This window comes from Amphibalanus amphitrite, unplaced genomic scaffold (genome assembly GCF_019059575.1).
Source record: "Amphibalanus amphitrite isolate SeventyFive unplaced genomic scaffold, NRLGWU_Aamphi_draft 000082F_arrow, whole genome shotgun sequence".
Lineage (NCBI taxonomy): Eukaryota > Metazoa > Arthropoda > Thecostraca > Balanomorpha > Balanidae > Amphibalanus > Amphibalanus amphitrite.
Genome location: NW_024881578.1, coordinates 223,605 through 249,938, shown reverse-complemented (window position 1 = coordinate 249,938; position 26,334 = coordinate 223,605). Strand labels below are relative to the sequence as shown.

Here is a 26,334-nt window from a genome sequence, read left to right as displayed (position 1 = left end):
TCTGAAAACGCTCTTCTGCTGCCAATACTCTAGCGCGGGTGGCCTTCACCGCGGAGAGTAAATATTTTCTTTGTGATTGGAGAGTCGTTACGACGCTGTTCTAAGGCGCTGTTTTCAAGGTCCAGAGATAATGGACTGTTACCTCACACAGGTGACAGTCTAAGGACGGCGGCGCGCGCTGCTGTGTGTTTATCTGAGTACCGTGTCGTGCTCCGCCGCCCACGGGGCCGCGCGGGCTCGGAGGTCCTCTCCTGCCGTCCCGGCTCCGTGTCGTCGGCCCCGACGCCCCCGCGTGCTTCCAGGTGGCCCGGCGACGGACCGGTCCAGTTGCGACAGGCGGTGCGGCGAGCTCGGCGCGCCGGCGGCGACAGTCTCGGCGCACGGGCGGCGGCGACGCGCCCACTTTGTCCGCCATAATGGGCCGGTGTGTGGCCGGTGGCCGGCGCCGCTGTCCGGCCGCCGCGCGTGCACCGGTGAAAGGCTCTCTCGTTCGCCGGCTGATTCATAAAACAGAGCGTTTTTACCGACGGCCGAGCGCCGGGCGGGGCCGGTTCGGGAACGCACCTGTCGCACCAGCCAGCCCCGACCGGGGCGTCTCACTCAGCCGGCTGACCTGGCCGGGCCCTGACCGTGATCGGACAGAGGTCATGATTTGGTCGAGCGGGGTTATGTTGATGGAGTCAGTCCTAGTCTAGCTAAGTGAGGCTGTGGGGACTTCCCCATGGGCGGCAAACACCCTACATCAGCGACGACGGTGAGGTCCCACCGACGCAGCGTCTGTCATTTGCTCTCACAGCTGGTCGCCGGTGAGCGGCAGTACATGGACAATTAACGCGCCCGCGTCTGCACAGTGACGGAGGGATTGGCTCACCTCCGTGCCGCCGCGGGACTCCTCATTCACGCCGTGCTCGCATCCAGCTGTGCCGCGACGAAAAATGCGTCAGCGCCATCGGAACGGCCGCCGGCCCGTTGTGCAACTCGTTTTCCGCTCGGCGCATTTGCATAGGGACTGCCACATTGTGTGATAAGTGCTACCGTCATGATTTAATGAGCCTCTTGTCGGCCGGGATTTTCGTCAAATTCACTTTTACGCGTCGGTCACGAGCGCTGTATGGGTGTCGACACTGTCGGCAGGTGCCGGATGGGGTCTCGGCGGGGGGCGCGGGCGCCGACAGGTGACCGGCCGCTCACCGCCCCGCGGCCCGGGCTGATCGCGCTGACCCCTCCGGCCGTGCTCTGTGCTCTGACCGTGCTCTGGTCACGGCTGCCGTTCCGACCGCCCTGATTGACGGCCGCCGCCGGCGCACAAACACGGTGCGGGGTGGATTAGCGCGTCCGTCGGAAGGCGCGTCGGCTGACAGGATTACCGGCGGCCGAGTGACGGGCTTAAGTGCTGTTAGCTGCCGGACCAGTTCTGCGCCGGTCCCGAACTCAGACGGGTCTGGCACCGCCGCTAACTGCCCGCACGCACTGTTTCCGAGTCTTGTCTGTCGGTTTTCCCAAACGAGCCGCGTTCCTGGTCTCTGACCGGTGGGAGCAACAGGCTGAGGTTGGAGGGTCTGCAAGGAGCTGTGATGCTATGCAGAACCTGCCCTCGAAGGGCTTGCCTGGATAGGTGACCTTGTCAAGGGCAGGGAATGGGAAGATTTCGGTTGGGTTGGCCTTGGGAATGCTCCGTTTAAATCTCTGTAATAGCCTTAAATCCGTCGATCAAATGATATTCGAGCTTAAAGGGTGTGCCATGAGCAGTGATATTCTAAAAGCGTATGCCGAACTATCAGAATGTTTTTCGAATTCGTGACCTGACTTTTGCATTCTCGATGTGTTCGTGTCGTGTAAGCTCTCTTGCATGAGCTCAACCGATGCCTTCTATTGATAAACACACGCGGCGTGTTCTCTTCATCGCGGGAATTGTTAAACGGGTCAGACTCTCGGCATATTTGTCTTCTCCTTATCTTTTCACGCCGCCGTGTACCTGGTACATGTTGAGCTCATCCCCGAGGCTGTGTTTCGTGTCCAGCGTCCTGTTTTGGGTGGTTTGTGTCCAGTCCCCGGGCGCTGCTCGCGGCCCATCCTAACCGACTCGGCCTGGACTGGAGGCTGGTGGTCGTTGTGTGGGCTGCCGACCGGCCCCGCAGACGGCCGGACGGGCGGGCCTGTCGCGGTCATGGGAAGGCTGCTCTCACCAGTCGACCGGCACCCCCGCCGACCGACCGGTCAGGCCCGGCGGCCCGGTGAAACCCGTCGACGCATGGCGCCCGGGTCGGAGACGGCCCCGGTGGTCGCTGTCGCCCGGTGCGGCGGTCCTGCCCGTCCCGACGCCGACCCCCAGCCGGCTCGGCTCTGAATGAACCATGAACCTCCATTGCGCGGCCACTGGGGAAGTCCGGCCGCGCGCAGCCCGCCGGAACTCGGCACAGCAGCCTTTCTTTGGACACTTTCCCAGTAGACGGCGTGTCGGAGTGGCGGCGCACGGTGCCGACGTCCCATCGTTTGCGCCACGACGCGCATGGCGAGGCCATTGTGTCGGCGCGGCGTCACTAACGCGGTGTCGCGGCGCATCTACGCGCTGCGCGGCTCTCGCGGCCGGTCGGGACCTCAGGCGTTCGAGCGCCGCCGTGGATTATGATGACACAGCGCCGCAGTCGAAGGAATCAAAACAGATTCCGCTGTCGGCTTTGGCAGCGGCGATATATCACGGTTCGTGCAGGCAGGTCGGGATGTGACAGGCGGTTGATCATGCCGGACTGTTACCGGCTAATGCCGTGTTTTTCTGCCGGTGCAACAGCAGCCGGTGACGCCGCGCTCGGTGTGATGACACGCGTCTGGCGCTCACAGTCCACCGGCCATGCGCTGCCGGCCCGCCGGGTCACGTGCACAGTGAGCGGTACCGCTGCGGGGGCGGTACAGAAACGCTTTGTACCCGAGCGACGGGTGTCACCGACAGTCGGGTCGGAGTCGGGTAAAAGTCGGGACATTTCGGTCACTTCGTCACGGAAATCAATGTTGATTGATAAAATCGTGAAGGACGTTGGAAGCTTAGTGGGCTTATCAACCAGAATTTCCGTGAATATTTTGGGCAAAGGAACATGCGACTAACCAGAATTGCAAGTAATGCGAACTGAATACCAGTGTATGCAAGGAACCTTCCTGTTGCGAAGGATAATGTGTCGATTTTATCGTTACTGTCACCTTCCGGCTTCACTCGTCACGCGAAGGGCAGCCCTGCGTACCGGTCCGAGCCGTGGCGCGGGGTCGGGGTCAAGTGTAATAACGTTTGCGCCTACAGTGGAGTAAAGCCATGCATTTACTCGACGGCCATTTGCCCGACTCATCATGTTCAAAGATTACGTTATGACTTCATGGGCTTGTGAACTCAGCATGTCTTATTGTATATTCAATTCCAATTTTATCAGTGCGATTATGGAAATGTTTTACGTCAAGCTTTTGATAACTGGATTCTTCTTTTTTTCGGAATATTGTAGGATTTTGCAAGAACTGGTACGACCTTACGCAAACCTGGAAGAACAATGACCCCATCAGCTGGAGGATTTCTATCCGTTGTGACTGCAATTTCAGATCCGGCCACTATCGTTTTACTGCGTGTTCCCGTCACTATTATTTGACTGAGTGGTCCAGTCACCATTATTTGCCGGCGTGTATAGCGGTCGGACGGCTATCGTCGCTCGCACCGCCGCCGGCCCAGGGGCGTGTCGCCGCCCGGCGAGTGTGGCCGGAAGCCGTCCAGTGAAACCGGCCCGCCTCTCTCACCAGCTGGGACTCCGGCTGGTGGGTGTGGGTCCGACGGACCGCCGTCGAGCGCCGCGCCGGGAGCAGCAGCCGCCTCTGACGGAGACCCACGGGTCAGCGGCGGCGCCGGTAGTCGGCCGCCCGCTCAAAGGGCGCCATTCAGCCGCCACGACCGATGGGGGCGCGTTACTCCTCGTCGTAACGATTGCCTTTCAGCCGCGCCCGGCTCGTGCCGGCGTGCACGTGAACTTTCCTTTCATGCAGCGTGACCGGCGTGACCCCAGATCGGCTGGCGATGACCCGTGCGGAAGGCTGAGACGCTTGTTAGTGCGCCCCGGCGGGCGATCCAATCGGAACAGGACCCGAAACAGCCGCCGCGCCGCCCTTTTCATGGAGCCGACCACCGCCCCCGGGCCATTGAACGACCGGTGCAAGCCGCTTCAATCACGAGGACGCTTTCTTCGGCGGCCGTACGGGGGAGGTCGGTGGCCGCGGGGACGTCCGGACAGACGCTGCTGCAATCGACGTCGGCCCGTATCTGGTCACGAGATCGGCGGCGGTGGGAGGCGGCTGTCGCCAGGCCGCGGCGGCCTTCCATGTGCCGAGATGTCGCTGAGCGATTGTGAGGAGCGGGTTTGCACAGGATGTGATCGGGATACTGAGTACGGGAAATGAGATCTGGGTTTTCTGAGATGTTGGCGGCTGTGAAAGCCGCGGGTGAGTTGAATACGTGAGAACATTGGACTACCGCTAAGTTTTGTCGGCATTCATTCATCGTCTGATAATTTGTTGAAACCTTGAACGTTCATTGTTACTCTGGCTTAAAACCAGAGTAACTGAACACAAGCGTGATTTGATAAATCATAATTTGTCTAACTCAATTACGTTACATGCCGAAACAGAGGGTCACCTACCTAAGTGGGATAAAGCCAGTGCGGTGAAATCAGGTCTGAAGAGATCGCACAGAAAAATTCTTGAGTCGGCATTAATTCAAAGTGTGCCATGTACGAACCATAAGGGGGGCTTTTACACCTTAGGAGGGGCGATTTGCGGTCTTGCATTCCAGAAGTATATAAAAACATTCTACCCGTGATATTGTGAGAGAAAAAATTGCAGCGTGTGTATTTGCGATGTGTTGTGAACTTTTGTACCATTTTCTTTTTGTATTATGGGAAGCTAGCACTGAAGATGATATAATCGAAACGCGTTTGCGAAGGCTTTCTATAATACAGTACCTTTATATTTAAAAAAGTATCACTTATCTAGTCATAATTGTTGAAACCTCCCTCGGACCATCAGGGGTATCCCTATTCCCCTCGCCCTCAATCCCGAGCCGTTTTTTGTCGCTCCGCCTTCGGCCGTCCGCCGTCCCGCTGTCTCGGCCGCTCCCGTCTGGTCCGCCGGCCGCCGCACCAGCGGGCCTCTGATTGGTTGACGGCCGCGGTCAAGGTCGTCGCCGGCCCCTCCCGGCGCACGACTTTCGCCTTCTGTCGGCGGCGCTACCTCCGGCGGCGGCGGCCGTGTGAGACGACACGACGTTTCATGAACTGGATGAGTTTCTGGGACCGGGACGACGCCGATCGAGGAACGCCTGGCAGTGCCGTCCAGCGGCGGTGGTGGCGGTGAGGTAATGTTGTGGCCGCGCCACCTCCGGCAGCCGCCGGGGACACGCCCCAATGAGCGCCAGCGGTGGACACGGCCAGACGGTCGGCCTCTGCGCAGATGGGCCCGGGTGCCCCGCTGTCTGTGCACGCCACTCCTGATGGCCGCGGCGCCTGGTGACTAACTGCCGTCACCGGTCACCTGGTGACCGACAGGCGCCTCGTCACCGAACGTCACCGGTCTCCGTCACCGACCACCTATCACCGATCACCGGCCGGCGCGGCGGTCACCCGTCCCACCGGCCGCGCGGAGAGCGGAGAGCGGGGCACCTCGGAGCGGCGCTCGACAGCTCCGCGGGCGTCCTTTCATCACAGACCTCACTCTGAAAACCCATTAGGGCGTGTGGGCGCGCGCCTGACGGAGACGTGTCCGATTGTGTGCATACGGACCGACCGGCCATTCGTTCCGCCGCGAGATGAGTTACGTCTCGCGCACCCGGCCCGCAGCGGCGGGTGGCCTGGAAAGGAGCAGACTGCGCGGAGCGCGCCCCGCAGGCGCTGGGCGATCCGGTGACGGCACTGATGGTGAGGTTGGCTACTTTGGAGCCGTTGAGAGCGAGATATCCACACGGAAATTGGGATAAGGTGACTTCTCTGGGAGCGGGCTTAGACGCGAATACATGCGGGTTTTCCAAATACCGTGTCGCGACAAGTATTTACCATCTCCCGCTGACTTCATGTGGATTGTCTTATTTTTTTAGTGCACGACACTAGTCTGTGTCGAGCCAATTTCCACCGGCGCTGCCCTCCGAGGGAGATGTATTCGGCGGCGGTGTGTGACTGTGCCGCCGTGTGCTGCCTTTACGGGAGTGGTTTAGGCGAGTCAGAGATTTATGTGACATGTAGCGGCGTGGTGACCGGCCGGTCCGGTGTATGATTTAATGGGTGTTCGTCACATATAATCCTGACATAATGCCGTCTGTAATGGTGGTAAGTGCTTTATTCAACAGAATGGCCGGGCCGCGCGAATCGGTGAAAATACTTTCTCGTCTATAGTCAGTGGAATACATATCCGTTCCGTGTAGGGCTCATCCTATAATGGGATAGGTAACTTCATGCTTTTATAGCATTTATTACATTGGCGCCTCTGAATATAAAGGTTGAAATCGTGACTTGAGGACTAGCATGTAAAGTGCCTTGTCACTTGTCATTTGAGCTAAAATATTGCAATATCACACTTTCTCTGTGGTCAGGAAATAAGTCATGGCATGAATTTGAAAGTGTGAATTATTCTGTTTCTAGTTTGATATTCGGGTTGCTGCTTGTATCGCTATGGTGTAAATCGGCTGGTGTTCTTTTTTCTTCTTAAATGCTACATGGTGATGCAAACACGAGTGAACTAGTTCCGAACAATCGGATAACGTCAGGTTTAAGATTTGTCAGGTGATAATACAGCTAATATCATGGAGACTGGTATTACTCCCCGTGTTTTCGTACGGGCGAGCGATTTCGAAAGCAGCGGGCTACAGTCGTGCAGTTGCAAAATGCAATATGTCGCTTTTTGTGAGCCATATTTTGTCCTTGGCGTCATTGGCCGGTTTTTAGCGTTATGTAACGTGTCGCGTATTTTTTTATACGCTGCCACTTTCATTAACGAATTACTAATTTTATTGCCTTAATTCTCTGGACGGAAGTGAGAACTCGTTTCCCACAAAGAACTGATTCGATGCGTTTTTTTTTTCGTTTTTAGGTCGTCACTTGATTTTGAATTGAGTCCATGGACCGAACTTTAATGACGCTCATTCAAGCAAACATCATCTCTCTGACAGGTGATATAATTCGTGGCGACCGGCTTGGCTGATCTACATTTAGCTCACCGCATAGTTTGACGTCACTTCTTAGGCGGAGGTTTCATGAACAAGGTTTGAGATATCATGGAAATCAGATGGACAGACGGGACAGCTTTTTCCCATACCTGCTACATTGCATGATTAAATCGAGACATCCAGGCATTTTAATGGCACGTGCACTGTACCACACTTTTCAAAGTTTAATGCAGTGCTTTAATATTGCCAGCCGTGTGGTTCAAGGGGTGTGGTTAAACGCGTTGAACCACACGGCTGCTGACGTCACTATCAATTATAGTTGTGAGCTTTTTGGCAGGTATGGGAAACACCTTCCAGCCCTAAGGCCGGGAATTCAATAAATGTCACCTCGCTTTTTTAGCGAAAAGCACCTCGGGCCTAACGGCCCTCAGAGTTTTCGCTAAAAAACCTCGGTGACATTTATTGAATCATCCCGGCCCCGGGCAGGAATATATTATGATATGAATGGCTCCTTTGGGGAGAGACTGGGGAGAAACACGAATCGACCTCCGGTCTGGGAACGGCACTCAGACGTATTAGTGTTGGCGTGCGCGACCCAAAGTTTTCGTTCGGATGTTTTTGCTCGCGTCTTTTGCGTGCTTGCGTGAGGTTCCCGTGCATCTTTGTGAGTGAATGCGTGCCAGGCGGAGTAATTGTCCTTTCGTGCACGGTGTTGCATAAACGATCAGGAATCCTATCTTTACGTGCACATTATCTTGTCGACGTCTTGGGATGGTTTGCTCGAGGTGATATAGAGGTAAAACGCAGTGAAATGCATCGTTGGATGACAATGCATTAACGATCACTGAATTCTTCAAGTTGTTATTCCATTTATAATTGCCATGATTCCATTCCGCCCATGCCATTCATGAGCTGGTTTGTATTGTTTCATCGATGTAAATTCAGTGAATTTCGATTACGATTTAGATAAACAAATTAAGTAAGTACCTATCCAAGAGAACACATTTGCTGTCATTCTACCATGGTAGCAATACTTTGACTTTGAATTCATAACAATGCAATGGGAGTCCATTATATGGTTAGCCTTCGTCGAAGGATGCGATTTTCTCATGGCGTGCCTTTGGAACTATCGACTTAGTGAGCACAATGGCAGTAAACCCGGCGGTGTGTCATGGGCGTCGTTCGTCCGGCGGGACCCGGTAAGAGGATCTGCGAAGTGCGTTATGTTTATGGGAGTACATCTCCCCAGCTGAGCGGCTCAGAGGGTCACCTCTCGCCGCGGCTTATAGGAACGGTGTGCTGATGCCGACAGCGGAATCCCGCCCAAAGAGCTGAGACTTGGACATAACATGGACTTGGACTCCCATGGACATAACACCTCCAACCCCTGGGCTTCAGCAGTTGGCGCACCCAAAGCGGCGATAGCGGCGATAGCTTTGGAGATAAAATTGCATTACGGCTCGCTGAGTTGCCCAAAGCGTCTGGCATTACGGCGACAAGTCAGGAGCTGTTGAAAGGTATATTTTTTCATGTTGATTTAAACATTTTTACCGATTTGCTCCTTTCACACTCTCTTTTTTCGCGCCCCCCCCCCCCCCTTATTTATCGACTCGGAGAATAAGGGTGCAGTTTATCAAAAACACGAGATTGTGCTGCTGAGCTATGCCAGCGTCTGATTTATCTGATCCTGCCATCCCGTGAATGATCTGTGGGGCAGCCTCGGCTAACCCCTGCCAAACAGACGCTCATCTCTGCTGACCGGCGCTCGCGCTCACACAGGTTCGTTTTTATCCCTGTGTGTGTCTGCCCCCGGCGCCGGGCGCGCGCCTGTTGGTGCCTGCTCCGGCGTCCCGCCAGACTGTTCGGTGACAGGTCTATCATCTGTCATCTGCCGTGGTGACAGATGGTGACAGCTCGGTCATGATCGCGCGAGCTGTTTGTGCAGTGGTGACAGAACGGCTGTCCAAAGTCGAGCCGCTGTGTGGTGTGCGATACGCCGGTCTAACATATGTTAGAATGTGGCGGAGATGCTGGACACAAAATCTCATGAGATGTCGAATAATGTTTTACGACGCTCTACAATTCTACATACCTGATCAAGTTACCATTTACCTACACTGTCTTACTCCCGGGCAGATTTACTCAAACCCCTGTGCGGCGCCCGCTGTGGCCGGCAGGCAGCCCAACTCACCTGTCTCCGGTGAACTGCGCCGGCGGCTTCGCGCTGCGGTCGCGGCGGGTCCATGTCTGCTGCCCGGCCGCCGGGCCGCTCAGGCCCCAGACGCACACACTCAACACCAGCAGGCGTGCCAGCATGGTGGCACACTAGCTCATACCAGCGCGGCGCGGATCGGTAGAACGCGGCGGACCGCGCGCGGCACTGAGGTCCGACACTGGGGGTGACTGGCGCGCGCGCCGCGGGGTCTGGTCCTGAGGTGCCTCTCTGCGCGGGGCGGAGCGGGCAGTCGGGGGCAGACTGGTGTCGGCTGAGGTCGGAGCCCGGGGTCTGAGGCTGGCTGGGACGGTCTAGGTGAGTGGACTGCCGGAGCTGTCGTCGGGGCCTGGTGACGCCGTCACGCGCGCGCTACAACTGACTGCCGGGCCGGCCGGCCGCCTGACCTCGCCGGCGCGGCGCGACGCGGGTCGCGGCGCGTGCGCGTAGCACCCGCCCGCCGCCGCCGACGGCTGGCGGCGGCGGCGGGCGACTTTCACTGGTTCTGGCGCGATCGGACGGACGGGGACCGACGACGACGGCGGCTGCCGAGCGCCGCGCCGGGAGCAGCCGCGCACCCGGTCCGATTCCGAGTGACCTGGGAAGGTCACCTGTGCATGACCTGAGAGTTACAGCCGCGCACGTGGCCAGGTTCGAGATGGATCGAGTGACCTGAGAGGGTCAGGGGTGGGAGCACCCGACCCGACCTGAGTGACATGGGAGGATCAGGTGCCGGGGCAGCCACCCGGCCCGGCCTAAGTGACCTGGGAGGGTGATGTAGATATGACCTGAGGGTTACAGCCGCGCACCCGATCCAGTGACCTGGGGTGGGGTAATCTGCGATAAAGATCATGCCACTGCGTACAGATATATCGTTTTAGTGAGGGTTTCGTTTGCAGCTTATCCCTGCCGATCAGTTTACTGCGTGGTATACGCGAACCATCCAGTTAATCTGGTTGGCACTAGATTTATACGACGAACTCAAAAGTAAACACAAGCTTCATCATTTTAATGTTAGTTGACGTTTGCTCAATTGCATTTGTTCTTAATCATAAAGCGGTTTTATCAGTTCTCAATCGTATTTCATTTGCGTACGTATTTGACAAAGGGATAAGGCAGGAATGGGGTATAACAGTTTTTTTTTCTGTTTGTCGGTGTGGATGTGCAAGTGGCTTATAAGCGTTGAATCCAACGTTTGTTTTATGATTATAATAGGGGACGATTGGTATGATTTAAATACATTGGACACACTGACAAAATGCATTCTTACCGATCTGTTTGAGTACATACATAACTATAACGAGTAGATATAGCTATCTCAATAAAAAGCTCATTTACGAAAGGTGATTGGTTCGTTACACCGATTTCTTTTTGGTCTAATATATTGCACAACAAGGCAATCAGTGACCACGCCCGAGTGAATATTGCAAAACATATTCCTTCAAAAAAGTGTTAAATCACTCAACAAAATTGTTCATACCAACTTGCAACAACTTAGTGTCATACAGCAAGAACTATCTCCTTGCGGAAGTTCACTCGCTTATTGGGACATTGGCTCATGAAGGAAAGCTGTAGATTCGAGACTCGGCAATATTGGAACTAATTGCGAACTGATCGAACCATTATAGGTGACCGGCCCCGCGGCCCTCTCAGCAGTCGGTGACTTTCGCCACTACTGCTGCCGAGTCATCCGGCAGTCACACGCGTCCACTCGCCCGAAAATCGCCACTGCATGGCCCCTAACCAGCGCCCTCTTATCTTCCATTCCTGTCCGACGGCTTCCAGTCGGCCCGCCGCATCCACACACACACACACACACACACACGGAGTTTATTGACATAGTACATGAGGTACAGCCCTCTGCAGACTGCGTGGTAGGTATTCTTTTTTCGACAAAACCGATAATAACTCAAAGGTTATGTTATCAGTCGGTCGGAACTCACTGCAAATAGATGCGCCATGCTCCATTCCTTCGATTAGGTTTATCAATAAACAAAGTTTACGCCTTGTGTGGCGACAAAATGCAAAAGTTTGTTTTGGGGGCAAATATAAACTTTTGGGTTTAATTGCCGAACTAGATGAAAAATGGATACGGTGATGATGCCAATCTAAGGGGCGGGGTCTAGCGCGTCTTGCTGTTACGATTTCCGAATGATCGATAGCATAGTATTCGCGTTATTCTCATTTTTGTCGAAAAAAGAATGCCTACCACGCAGTTTGCAGAGGGCTGTACATCGAGTACGTATCACGGAGAGTTGGCGCAAAAGCCATGGGCTTATCTCGAGGCGCCAAATCTCGACATCCCCTTACCCACCGACCGGGGCCGGCCTGTCAGCCACGCCCGTCGGGCGCGCGTGCTGCCGGCAGCGGCGGGCTCATGTGACGGACGGGCGAAGGCCGACACGCCTGTGGCAGCTATTAGGGGCCGGCCGCGGCGCCGCGCCGACACGAACTGTATTGCCGGCCGGCCGACGGTCGTGACCTGTCGGGTTTCTACCCCCGGCGCCCCCGGCCGACCCGGTGAAACTCGCCGGAAAAGTGCGCACCACCCGGCCCCGGGACCCGCTGCTCCGCCTCCGGGGCGTTTTTCGGTATCGGCCGGACGGTAGTTCAATTGGTCCGAGATGGCCACTCTCTCAGACAGGCAGAATGGGTTTGGAGCTTTAATTCGTCACTGTTACCTTGTTTTTAGTGTCGCACTTAAATTAGGTAGGTATTTATAAAAGTGCTCAATGCTTTCAGTTTAGCTGAACGTATTGGTGTGCATTGTTTAATTTGCAGGAGGTAGGTATTACCAATAGCTGTAGGTATGCTATTTTTGTTCAGCGTGATTGGGTGCCTTACCGTCTAGTTTAAATTGCGGTACCTAATTAAGAAATACTAAATCCCCAAGTGAGGCTGACACGAACCTGCTGCATTTTTAATGGAGCTGATTGGATTGCGGTTGCGACTATTATGCCGGATATCTGTCGAAGATAATGCGTGATGGAAGGCGACGTATTTAACCACCGAAAATTGGACATCAGGGAATGCATAGGTGAACTACACCTTTTTGCACTCAAAATAGGCATCTTTTCATTCAATTTCGGCGAATTGCATTCAATTTTAGCGATCTCTCTATTCGAAGCAAATGAGAGATCGCTAAAATTGAATGCAATTCGCCGAAATTGAATGAAAAGATGCCTATTTTGAGTGCAAAAAGGTGTATTAGAAAATGATTTACGATGAAAATCTTGTGAAGCAATACATTGCGTTAAAACATAACATGATATGCTTTCAGGGTAGACACCTTTTTGCAGTGAAACATTGTATTGATGTATAGCATATTCTTAGCCTTCATTCAGTACTCCTGGAAATGCGTTTTCATTTATGTCTTCTCACCAATCTCCATTAACGAAACGATATTTTATCAATGAGTCTGCTCACGCATATAACTGTAACGACCTGATCCCGACCGGTCCGCTTCCCCGAAATGTCGGCGCTGCAGCACAGTGCATATGTTCCTGTCATCTCCTCTGCCAAGGTCGCGTTTGGTAGCGATTATCGGCGCACACTGACGTGGGCGCTCGCCTGTGAGTTATGCAGGCGTCAGTCGCTTCACGCTCTCGTTAGGACCGTTGGTCTAGGGGATCTGTAGGATCTGAAGTTGTTCATCGGATCGGTTCTGGTGATAGATGTGCCTCCGGTTGTAGCCTGGCACCCCGTTATGCGTGTCGAGGTATCGTCCTTTTGAATTGAGCGAGTATGTGACAAAAGCTCCCCTGCGAGTGTCACTACAGAGTTACAGTTGTCAATGTCACGGTGACAGTCTGACAGATGTACGGTCCTCGGCAGTCAGCCCGCATAGCCCTCCGTCAGATTTACGTGGGCGGCATCAGCTGACCAATGTCCTTGTGGCTTAGATCATACCACCTATAAGAACCGCCAGATCTCCTTTTCACGACATCGGTCACCCGTGTTTCTTCTGTGGCGTTTTTGTGATCGGGACGCTATCGGTGCTGGTGTCCTCGGTGCCAGTTGGTACCTGTTGACCTATCGAGTTGTTCGCTGAGGATAGCGGCATCGGTCGTCAGAGAACTCTACTCGGGATGGCTGGATGGCTCATCCCGTCGTGAAGCCCCTCGTTTGGACCGTGACTATGGTTGGATTTAGAGACTGGCCTCCCGCAGAGCTCCTGTGGCCCGTATGGCTTGAGAGGCTGTGTGACCTGGGGAGGATGGGGAGAGCTGTGTGACCTGGGTAGGAGGGGGAGGACGGCAGGGGAGCGTCCCGTCCTCCTCCTTGTGGCCGCGTTCTGCGAGCCGAGCCCCTTCCGTCGGTGCCGGACTCTGCGCTGACCGGGTCAGGGCCGGGGCAGCCCGGGACGCCCCGGAGACGGCCAACTCACACCGAGAGATTCTGCGTGCCATGGGACATAAATAGCGCCAAGGTTAAGGGTTGGCCGTCTAACGCGGATATTTCACCTCGAGTGGTCTCATCCTTGGCGCTTTTGCGTGCTCTCGGGTGATCTATTTCACTTGTATGAGGAGTTTGATGATTGGGTTGGAGGCCCACTGGTTGCGTAAGGTCACTCGGAGTTTTCGTGACTGTTAATGCCGCGTCCTCTTGAGCTGAACCAGGAACTCGTAAACTTTTCATTGGCGATCACCCGTGACACCACGCATTTATCCCCCGGAAGATTGGCTACATTTGACACGGCCTTTTCGAGCACTCCTCAAAACCTTGTAGCTCGCCTAACCCTGTCACCCTTCCGGTACTAAATCTGAAGGGAACTACGTAAACTGCCTGCGTGCTGGGTATTCCGCTGTCTGCGGCGCCAGCCTTCCATTATCGGCACGGGGCATTTGCCGAAAATGTAGCCAATTACTTTTATATAAGTTTCTTTTGTCCCATCGTCCTTCGGTACTGCCCCAGGCCCCAATCCCCTGTCCTGTCTCCTCGTGCTACCAGAACTGCTGTTCTTGCCTGCTTTCGATTTCTGTTCACCCCCCTCTGCCTCTCTCTGTATCAGCTACAGATACAAAGATTCTGTATCAGCTACTTCTGTCCCTTCCCTGAAACCCTGTCATCCTTCTTCTGGCTTCTGCTATTTCCCTATGGTGTTCTGGCTCACTTGCTCTGTTCTCGTCTCAGCTGCTCGTCACCTCTACTTTGTGCTCCTGTCGATGCTGTGCCATCTCCACTTCAGTAAAGGACTGCCCACCTGGTGACACAGAGACCATCCTGACCGGATCTGCCGCGGGCCACGGCACTCCAATGGACTCATCAGCCCCTACCTCCTCCCACCTCCCCTGCTGTTCGGTAGTCGGCGCGCACGCACACAGACTCCCACCTGACCTGACCGCATGACTGACTCACCCTACCGCCCGGTGGGTGACTCTGTGTGACTCAGGCGATGCGGGGTTCTGCGTGATGTCGCCACCTCCGGTGCCCTGACCCGGGGTCACGGGACTCCCTGGGCCGACCGGGACGCTCCCCGTCCGGTCCAGTGTCCCGAATACCGGACACTTCAGGGGGAATGGATCGCTGGAGGTGGCTGGAGGCCGACGGACGGATGTGGTTGTCATTTGGGTCTGTGGCTGGATGGCTATACACCGCTCAAGTCACTTGTTGATAATGTGTAACCATTCAAAATGCATGCATGCCTATTTAAAAGACACGTGATGTCAATCGCATAAAAAGTGAAATGAAAATAATTTGAATTGAACAGAAGTTAATAGAAACTGAACATCGCCGCTGCAGCGTCGATACCGTAACTAACATGCAGCGTAATATTCTGACAAGCGGGATGGTCTCTGTGCGCCGGAGAGCCATGCTGAGGTAGAACAGCGACTGCTGGACGAGAGAGCCTACTGAGAGCCCCGGACTGGGGAGCCTTGTTGAGAGCCGCGGGAGCTGTGTGGAGAGACCGCTGACGGCCGCTAGACGAGGAGAGAGCAGGATATGCCGCGCAGTCCGTTTTTGCTCAGCGCTCGGCGCACAGTTTTTCGTCGGGACTTTCGAGTGCACCGGGGGGTTTATGGACGGTTAGCCGTCCGCTGTTCTCTCTGACCGAGAGGCAATGACTGCTCTCTGGTGGCTGTCATTACACTGGACCGGCGTACGCGGCTTTATCTCCGGTGTGGCGATGGGGCAACGAGCGCCTCCGGCCGGTGTTTGTGTGTGTGTGCCGAGAGCCGCTCGGCTCCCGGCGCCGCGCCAGCCGAGGCAGGGTGGCCCAATGTCCGGACAGGACTGTCCGCTCACCACTTTTGGGACTGCTCTCGCCACACGACTCACACCAGGTCGGCCGGGCCCGCCAGTGCTGGAGCTGTTCGCGGCTACTCCACGACTCCTGGAACTGCCCGCGGTGCCCCGGTGGCCGTACTGGAACGGCGAAACTGGGGCCGGAGCCGGCGGAGCCCCCGTACTCCAGCTCGTTCGGGGAGAGTGTGCAGCGCCCGGCATGTGCCCGCAGTGTATTTCATCGCAACACCTGATGGCAGCCGCCGGCCATCGCGAGACGTTCGCTGCGCTGCTCTCCATCTCAGCGAACAGCTTCATCAGACGGCCTCAGCACTAATATCTGGAATAATAACGTTAATTGTGGGGTTCTCAATCACCGTAAAGTGGGTTTATCTCTATGGCTGAGCCATACCTGTCAGGTTTTACATTTCAGACGAGCTAGTTTGATGCTCATTGTAGATGAAGTACGTATGCTGCATGTAGACCTGCGGCGATTCTTTGCCGACATTAACAGCGCACCGCATCACTGTGTGATAACCGTACAAACTAGTTAACTATCATTCTGTCCTGTCAGGATGATTCAGTGTGCGACTGTGAATCCGGAGCCATGTTTCCTGGCCGGATCCGTACCAAGGGCGTGCGACCTGTTTGACCCGCTGGGAGCTCTCCCGTCTTTGGGTACGCCGAACAGCAGAATGTCTGGTCCAAACTATTAACCCCTGAATGTGACATTGACTCTGTGAAGGACCATACTCGACGTCACACATGCTTGAGAGCGACCTATGTTACTTACTGTTTTGGACTGTTAAACAAAGGCTTGTTAATGAGTCCTGCCTGTGGGGTCCCGCCCCGTGTCAGGAGTCTCAGCGTTTAACATGAGATATAAAGGCCGCGTAGTGGATTGGCCTTGACGTTTATGCTCACGTGGCGCGTAGATCTTGCCTACTTCTTACATTGGTTATTTATCTGGCTGGATTGTGTCGGTAAGAGGTCATGGGACTGCGATATCTATTTGTATTTGAAGGCATCAGACGCTCTTTCCACGTCTTGTGAGAGGTTAGCAACAAATCGCTGCGGATCGATCAGACCGTATGGGGATGGATATTTCCCAGAACACGATCGTGCATCATTGAAATCGCCTCTAACTTGCCGTGATCGTCCGCGCTGTCACTATCATCCGGCTTTAAACATGCCGAGCCCACAATTGATGTCTGCTGGGCGCCCGATTCCCGTGGCTGTTCTCACAGAGCGACAGGTGACCTACAGTTCTGGGGAGGGGGCGAAGGGCTCTTTTCCACGACAGGACACATTAGGTGGCAGGAACAGCGGCCGCTGGATGACCGCGGAGCCGCGAGGGACCGCGTCATTGGAAAAACTCGGTTTATAAATCTGCTGTGGCTGTTGGTTTTATGAAAGAACATTCGACAGTCCACATGTGATACTCGTTGAACTGAAGAGCAGTTAGTTGGCTGTGGCGTGGACTTGGCAGCGCTCCCAATAAATCGCTTCGGTCTCTGGCACTAGAGCTTATTTGAGACCACCTTTGAAAAAATATTTTGGATTGTTTGATGTCCCAATATCGTCTTGGGACAGTTCGGTTCATGCAAGTTCACCAGAGTTCTGTGTTGTAACACCGATGACCATGAATTCCTTTTTGATTGTGGCCGAGTTATGTTCTCCATCGTCACGCTCTGTTGCGAAATTGGGTGTTTAACTTTGCCGTTATTGGAGGCTTCGCGTCAGTGTGTGCTATTCCCTTTGCAACTGCCATTCGGAGCGATTGCTCCATTGGCTGCTGCTCAATTATCCTGTAATTAGGCCGCCGTCACGTAGTTCTGACGTTCCGAGCTGTACCGACGGAGCGGCACTGTTGGACGCGGTGACTGAAGTACGGCCTTCGGCAGACCAGCACGTGTGGGTGTCCCGGGAGCTGCCCGTCCGCGTCGGGCGCTGTGACCCGTGTACGCCGCAGCCGTCCTTGCAGCCGTGCGCGCTCCGTGATCACAAATCACCGTCTCGTTACCGCCTGGGCGTCCGTGGGACCACCGGCGAGCACCCGTCACAAACAGACGCTGACCGACCCCACCCGGGCGGGGTTGCGCCTGACACTAATTGCACGCGTGCCCTGCGCTCCAAATACCCTCACGCCCCGTGCGGGCCGGCCGGGCGCGCGTGGGCCGTCTGTTGTCGCCGGGCGCCCCTGAGCGCGGCGGGCCGCCTAGGGCGCGCGCCCGCCTGTTAGCACGCCGTTCTGTTCAGGGAGCCGCACTGCAGCCGATCAGCGCCTGTAAACACTCGTTCCGGGTGTGATTTACTGCTGGCGGCGGCGGCGGGCGGCGGTCACGGTCGGGTCGGGTCGGGACCGTGACCCGGGGCCCCGGCTGGTTCCTGTTGTCGGCCGAACCCGCCGGCACTGGCAGTGACCCCTGTGTGAATACTCTGGGACACCCGCTGCACGCGGCGTGCCACTGAAGACGACCCCGCCGTGCGTCCGCGGGTGGTGTCGACCTCAGCCGAGATTCACCCCGCTCGTCCTCTGTGCCCCGCCGGCTCCGACACGGCGGCGCTCGCCTCGTCACTCCCCGAGGAGCGGCAAGGCCGGCAGCTACCCCTGTCGCTGTCGGATTAGGGCCAGGATATACGGCGGCTCGGCGGACGCCCCCGGATGAGCTGAGAGCTCCCTGGCGTAGATGGGGAGGCACGACCGGGGTGCGATCAGGCCGCCGCGCCGAGCACGAGTGGTGTGATTGATGTGCCCGCTCAGGGCAGCCTCGTGATGGAGGGATTTGTATGAAGGTGCTGGAATGTCTCACGGCTGTTCCTCGGTGAGCAGAACTAAGCGACGTGGAAATGGCGCGAAACTTCGCACGATTTCAGAGGCGGTTTCGGTTAAATGCCATGAAGTGTGCAAAATCGATCATCTTTGTCCCACTTGTAGAGATCCAATGGAGATAGAGAAATACATTGTCCCGGTTAGTGACGGATGCCAGGTGGTGACCGGGGGAGCTAAGAAAGCGTGGTGACGGAATGCCGACCACGGGAATTTCCTCTTTCAGAGTCATCTTATGATCTTCTGGTCTTCCTTCTTTGCGGAAACCGGAGATTCGTTGTTTGGCCATTTTGCTGTTCGCGTTGCTTGTCATTGATCGGTTCTATCCAGCTTGTGCTACGGTCACCGTGGTAGAACCGAGTTGTCATGGTGGGCGCCTGCTGGCCAGCTCTTTTACGACCATTCGATGTCAAATGCATTGTAATAACGTGCATGATACGATGCATTTTCACGAACACAAACGTCTTCAGTCTTCACTGGCCACCCATGGTGGATGCTAGTCGCCCGTTGGTAGGTGGATGTCAAAGATATGACTATCAGTCGCCGTTGGCTCTCTGGCAGCCAGTAAACATGTATCTCAGTAGCTGATTCGCCGTGCCACTGCGGTTCCGGTCCTCTGCACTCTACAGATGCGCGGGGCGGGTTCGTACACATCCCCAGCGACCGCAGCCTTGCATTGTCTGACTGTAGCCGCAGCCTTGGTGGAGTGAGCAGCGAACGGTGGAGCAGGGAGTGGTCACAGTGCTCCATTGCCAGCCAGGAAGGTGAAAATAACGACAGAAACCCGCCTTAGAGTGGAGATCGGGCAATACATGCTGATAATATATCTGGGGAAGCCCTTACAGTTCAAGAAGCGCTTACAGTCCGATTGAAAGGACGTCAATTTTCATTTCGTCTTATATGCGCTTCTGGGATTGAATTCTCGCCTGGCCTGACCGCGCTGTAGGTTTTGTGGTGTTTTTCCGTGGGTGTTCGGCTGGAGCCTCGTTACTGCTCGCGCCCCACTCCCTGTTCTCGGGCCGGGGAACTGGACCGCTGACCTGCCGGGGCCGCAGCGGGCCGGGCCGGGTCGACCGCGTGTTATGGCCAGTTGCGCCACCACGGCGCCGCCTAATGCATACCGGCCGACCACATTACGGTGAATTAATGTATCAATCGCCGTGTGGCTCCAGTGAGTTTTCTCGGCCCCGCGCCGCCATGGTCCAGTGATGGAGGTCAGTGCCTTCACCTGATAGGATCTTACTGCTCGACCAAATCCGTAACTATCCCGCTTTTGTGATAAACATGCTCATAGGATGGAGAGGCCGGTCGTTGTTTTGTTTGTGGGTGTGTTGTAGATAGGTAGACATGTTCAACGCTGTCATGGTGATGGGTGTTGTGTGGCTTGTGGATTTCCTCTCTGGGATGTTTGTTTACAAAATGTTACTTGGCATATTTATCCGTGCATATGTCTTGACACAGACATAGTCCGTTCTTGTGACAACTGAGTGTCGAAAAGAATAGTAAACATGTATGCTCTCTCGCCGCAAAGGATCCATGGTTCTTGCGAAGCTGCATTTGTCAATTTTGCGACAGATCATACATTAGATGTGAGCTTCTTCCGGCATTGCCTTGTAGTGCCCCTAGTGGACTATATCTGCCGACGATACCGTCTCCTCCATGTTATCATGCATTGGTAAAGAGACAGGGTTGATAAGTATCTGACGATGCCGGTCCGGTATTCCTCGGTATGTCTCCCTGCCGGTTGTGCAGGACCAGACATTGCGATCTCGTCTTTGTTCTGCCCAGACCGGTACCGGGTTGAACGTAGTGCTTTTGTGGCAACTGCATGCTAATAGGACTCAGAAGCGCTTCATGTCGATATTTCAGATTACCGGACAAGGAACTACTCGGCTACAATGCATATCATTGCATTATATTGCACAGGTTTTGGGTAATATTGAAAGGCTTTGCTGAAACGTGAGGGATGTCTACTTTCTCTCACTACGCTCTCTCTCTTTCTCTCTATCTTTGATTCGCGACCCGACTAGAGCTGAGGAGACGGTCGGCTGGAGGACCCGAGCCAGATCTAAACACCATGTGTCACAATTTTGGATGTAATGAGTTGTGCAATGTGCATGTTCTGTCATATGGCAAGCACATGGTCAGGTAAACGACGAATCTGTACTAAGCAACAGAACATGTAATGTGACGGGGTTGGCACGCTGGCGGCGCCAGGCAGCCGTTCTTCCACTCCTGCCCAGCACCTTGGTCGGTCGGCATCCCGCTGCCATGGGTGACCGGTTACGTCAGGCGCGTGCCGTCTGGACGCCCGGCCTCCACCACGGCGCGGCTGAAAGGGACCGCGCCGCCAGAGGAGCCGCGGTTACCGGCGGACGGTACCGCAGGTCAGCGGCGCTCCATTCAGGGGCGGGCTGTTGGTTTGACGTCACAGCGGATATCCTTTTTCCCTTCTCATCGCGGCCCGCTCGGCTTTCTCCCGTATTGGCGAGCCGTGAACGATCGGCCCATTCAGCCGGTGTCCGGCCCGCAGAGTCAATTCCGCCGTCAGTGTGTAACGCTCGACTGGGCGTGATAAGTCAATCGCTACCGAATGCCGCCGGTCCACTTATTTGGAAAATCGGCCTGTGTTGAAAGAGCGTTTTGCGTTCGCACATTTTAACCATGCATTTATGTGGCGGGTTTTCGATGCAATGCTGTTGTGTCAGTCATTGTGGGCATCCAGCATTCTGCTTCCTGATGCTACATTTTGAAGGGTGGTTGATGACTACCTCATCTACATCGCTTCCGATTATTCTCTTCCTTATTTTTCCTTTATTCCTTTATTATGTGTTTCAGCTACTTCAGCCCGATAACCACAGTATGCTCCAAACATTGCAATGAAGTCGGACGGGTCTTGCGAGTCCTAAAGTCCTGACACTACAGCTCCAGATCAGCTGTCATGCTGGAACCCGAAGGGCAGTCCGGCAGTGGCCGCTCGAGCGCGTCTGACCGGTAGAACGCGGGGTCATTGTCTCTGCGCATCGCATGGTGTTCCGATTGAGTGACTGCTTGCGCTTCCTCCTGCCCGCTTCTTGCCCAGACTCTTTCGTAACGGTTCGTAACGAAAGAGTTCTTCGATGCTTGAAAAAGTCAATGCTTTGCAGAGTGGGCTGCGCAGGCACTTTGGCATGAAAACAAAAGCAGCAGTCTACTGCCGTCGATAGTAAATGTGTTGCACTGGCCGGCAGAGCTATGCGGTTTTTGCCTCTCGTTCCGCTGGCAGCAGTGGAGCGCCGTGCATGCATGCCCTGCGCAGTGTTCATGAAAACATTTAATTTAGTTTTTCTCAGCTGTTCGTTAAGGTATATTATCCGGTTGTCTGAGTCCCACCTTTTTGCAGTATTGTCGCAAGCGCACTCCTTCTCCGTACTACCATGATCCCCATGGCCACACTGGCAGGCCTATACCTTCTCGGATTGAAAGTCCGTATTTGATGCGTGCAGTTTGCTGTGTTTGTGTGTTATGTATCACACCTTTCAGCTTTCGTCTTGCTACGTTTGTATGCATCTTTATTCATGCTGTACCGCGTAAATTGTTGCGAAGAGGGCCGGCATTGCCGCACTGCCGGAGGTTTATCCGAGTCTTGTTCATTTGGCCGGAGAGCTTTTACTTTTGGTAGTTGCGGCGTCACCCCCGGTCACCGCGAGGTGTTCCGCAGGTCACCGAACAGTCGCCATCTGGCAGACCGAGGCAGCGGCGGGGCCGGCGGCGCTGTGCTGGGACAATGGGGGGTCGGCGGGGTCAGGCCAGTCAGCACTGGACCCGCCGGCCAGCCGGCAGACGCGCCTTTCCCCGTCGGACCGCCGCGTGGGCGCCTGTTACCAGTATTGGGACGGTGCTCTGAGTGGCTCTGGTGCCATGTCGTGTTGCAGACCGCGGCGGTGGAAATTTGATGTCGTCATTCTAATAGTCGGGCTATGTTGGGTTGGTGCTGTTTCTCAGATGCGCTACTTGACAAACTACCGAGGCATCTTTTTACGGGAAAATCCTCGTCGATGTGGCTGCGGCGAGGCTTGAACTTGCTCTGCTGGGTGATCATCTTTGACCGCCTTATCCTGTAGCACCGCCTTGCGAAATGAGCTGCGGTACATGAGCGTATACGTGTTAGACGGCGGCATTAGCCCAGTGATCAGGGCGGTACATGGCGACTGGCTCGTTTAGGTGTGAAATGGGCCCGTCTGGCAGTCCGGCTCAACGAGTTCTGGCCAGGACAGCGGCCACTGATGCATTGAGACTGGCCGGGAGTCGTAGGTTCGCCCGAAGGGCTAACCCGGGCGCTGTTCGGTGTGAGACGTAGGATGCCGTGAGAGTGACGGCCGTCGGGCTGAGATTCCTGCCGTAGCGGCTGGGACGACACGATCTGTGACGACAGCTCGTGCTGGCTTTACCGACAGCCTGCTCTGCGTATCTAAAGATACCCAGGCTAAGATGTCTTAGCGGACGGTCCAGTCTCGCGCTGCGCCTGCGATATGGCAGTCTTTATCGGTACAAAGGTACTCAAGCGAGGCCGCGATTATGAAGAACGAGCTAGTCTGACTGGTTTACCAGGTCGATGCCCTGCTGATATTTGATGAACACCTTGTCTTGTGATTTTCAGCCTTTTCTCATTGAAACCCTGACGTCATGGCGCTATTTGTAAATGCAAATTGAACAAAGCCGTCATGTATCGTAAATCCTGTGATCAGATTCTAAAGGCCGTTTGATGAACATCAAACGCCCTTTAGAATTAGAATTGTAAAGGCCGTGTCGTTCCTCTTCATCAGTTCATTGAACTGGTACAGCCCACCGCTAAAGTAATGTAGGGTTTTACCAATCTCAACGGTTGGCTTTGACTGGCGGTTGTTTAATGCCAAGTGATCGAAAAGAAGATGTCAATTGCTCAGTGGCGCAGCCAGGATTTCATTTCGGGGGGGTCATCGCCTCCATAGCGGGCCCCCTAGTGTGCGGGCCCCCCACCCATTTTTCAGAATCTCTCCATATTTTATACACATTCTTCTGGGCGGGCCCCCTTTATCTGCACGATAACCCATGAGCGAGTTTGAATCGGAAAGTTGTGATAGAACAATAGCTCGGTAATCACCCGGTGTGTCATCAATGGGTTAATTTCCACGCAAATTGACCACGACAGAAATATAGGTAGGTACTATTACTATGAAGTATGAATTCGTATCTTTCGAGGACGAAATGTACGCCTTCCGCAATATGCATAGCATAAATGCAAACGGAGCTGTTGCCTGCTTCTGTCGGACAAGATATGATATAGTACTTTGTAGTCCCATGTGCCTGTCCTAAAGTCATCTAATGGCTGCTGTAGTACCTAGATTGTGCCATTATTCGTCTTCATTACGTGAATTCGCTCACAAGAAATTTTAACGCGCTCATATGGGACATTTATTGCCTTTGGCCGGGTTTGTTGTGTTGTGGTAATGTGGTGATGTAGATTCTGTCTGTTACCGAGGTCCCGGCATGGTGTTACTCCATGGTGTTACTTAGCGCAGGGTGCAGGCCTGCAAACTGTTGCACCTAGCGCGCTGAAATTTGCGCAACTTATAGAACAAGGATGGACAACGTGCCTGTGAGGGGTCACAGCTCGATCGGGCCGGTGGTGAGCACATGGCGCGTGCTCAAAAAGTGCAAATTCGCGTCATAGACTTTACATGCATATATCGGCTTGCAAAATCGGGCGAAAATGGCTAAATTTGCCCAACACGGGTCCGGTCCCCGTGCAATATCTCGGTAACCGTGGACCCGATCGGCACGGGGACCACAGTATCGTGTACTCGTAGTAAATCGAACGCGCTATCGAATGGTGAGCGATGCAGGAAATGGCACGCGCCACGTGCACCTGTGAGGCACTTTTGCTTAAAAGTTGACGTTTCAGACGGATTTTGGACCTCACACCTACCATTTTCGGGTGACTGTCAGACGGGGCGAAATCAAATAACACCTATAGGCAAGAGAAATGTACCGCCTCTCATGAAAAATGTGAAAAGCTAATTGATCAAAAACAAGGTGGAACAAAGGCTGGAGAACATAGTATTTGTCCATGATGTACCACTTGCTTACATGGGTTTTGCTGCATAACCTGATACGGTTGACAATTGAAAATGGGATCGTTGGAAAGAGCATTAAATTTTGTCCTAGATCCAATCATCGCTTTTGCAAGACGAGCAACAGCGTTCTTAAAAAGATAAATGTTTCAAACCTCTACATGGCAATTCATCGCTGGCTTTCCTTTTTCAATGACCTACGTCAACCTATGTTATAAAATACAGTTGACATATTCTATAGTAGAACGCACGCTTATCTGACACGGGCCCTTCGATGCGATGGATATTTTTTTCCCAAACCAAAATGTTTAGCCGTCAAAAAGCAATCGACGGAAATGGATACATAGCCCACGGAGACAAGACCAACCAAACGCCTACCGATCAAAAATACCTACCCCTTATCCGCGTTGTGGAGCAGGCGGGTCACCCTAGCGGGCTCCATCCACACGGGACCCGGGCCCCGTCCACCCGGGGCTTACGGGCCCGTCCACCAGGGGGCCCGGGCCCCGTCCACCCGAGGGCCCGGGTCACGTTCTCCCAGGGGTCCGGGGCCCGTTCTCCCAGGGGTCCGGGCCCCGTTCTCCCAGGGGTCCGGGCCCCGTTCTCCCGGGGGCCCGGGCTCCGTCCACCCGGGGCTCCGGGGCCCATCCACCAGGGGCCCGGGCCCCGTTCTCCCGGGGCCCGGGTCCAATCCACCCGGGGGCCCGGGCCCGTTCTCCCGGGCCCGGGCCCATCCACCGGGCCCGGGCTCAATCCACTCGGGGCCCCGGGCTCCGTCCACTCGGGGCCCCGGGCTCCGTCCACTCGGGGCCCGGGCCCCGTTCTCACGGGGGCCCGGCCCCATCCACCCGGGGCCCCGGGCCCCGTTCTCCCGGGAAGCCGGGCTCCATCCAACCGGGGCTTGGGCCCGTTCCCCTGGGGGCCCGGGCCCCATCTACTCCGGGTCCGGGCCCCATCCACCCGGGGCCCGGGCCCCCGTCCACCCGAGGGCCCGGGTCCCGTTCTCCCAGGGGTCCGGGCCCCGTTCTCCCGGGGGCCCGGGCTCCGTCCACCCGGGGCCCGGGCCCCGTTCTCCTAGGGCCCCGGGCCCCGTTCTCCCGGGGCCCGGGTCCAATCCAACCGGGGGCCCGGGCCCCGGGGCTCCATCCACCGGGGGCCCGGGCCAATCCACCCGGGGGCCCGGGCTCCGTCCAACCGGGGCCCGGGTCCCGTTCTCCCGGGGGGCCGGGCTCCATCCACCCGGGGCCCGGGCCCGTTCTCCCGGGGGCCCGGGCTCCATCCACTCGGGGCCCCGGGCCCCATCTACCCGGGGTCCGTGCCCCATCTACCCGGGGCCCGGGCCCCTTGCACCTGGGGCCCATGGACCATCACCCGTGGTGTCCCAGTACGCATTTTCGAAGCGGGCTCGTCCGATTAGATTAGGACCTCTCTCCTCCCTCCCTCCCTCCCTCCCTCCCTCTCTCTCTCTCTCTCTCTCTCTCTCTCTCTCTCTCTCTCTCTCTCTCTCTCTCTCTCTCTCTCTTTCTCTCGCTATCCCAGAGCGGGCCCCTGACAGAAATTTCGGGGGGGTCAGCTGACCCTCTGACCCCCCCCTGGCTGCGCCACTGCAATTGCTTAACCCGAGCCCTGGTGGGGTCTGTTTATAACGCGACCTGGTGGGGGGGGGGCGCTATTTTTTTGCCCCCCCCCTCGTATCTCCGAAACTACTGGACGGATCCGCAAAATTCAAACGGCGTTCGAAAGGCCTGTCAAATTTGTCGAGGGAAACCAAATTTCATTGACCTCGGGGTCACCGATG

General features: G+C 55.5%; 2 protein-coding genes across 2 annotated transcripts in view; one reads left to right on the top strand and one right to left on the bottom strand.

Annotated features, from left to right (window-relative positions):
* LOC122379670 (angiopoietin-related protein 3-like) overlaps positions 1 to 9,769 on the bottom strand; it is a 34,041-nt gene extending 24,272 nt beyond the window's left edge. The window contains exon 1 of the mRNA XM_043362057.1: positions 9,369 to 9,769. Coding sequence (XP_043217992.1) covers positions 9,369 to 9,493 — 125 coding nt within the window. The 5' untranslated portion in view covers positions 9,494 to 9,769. The remainder of the gene's footprint in view (positions 1 to 9,368) is intronic.
* The window catches only part of LOC122379682 (neurofilament heavy polypeptide-like), a 110,139-nt gene that overhangs the window by 29,229 nt on the left and 54,576 nt on the right, over positions 1 to 26,334 (top strand). The window lies entirely within an intron of this gene.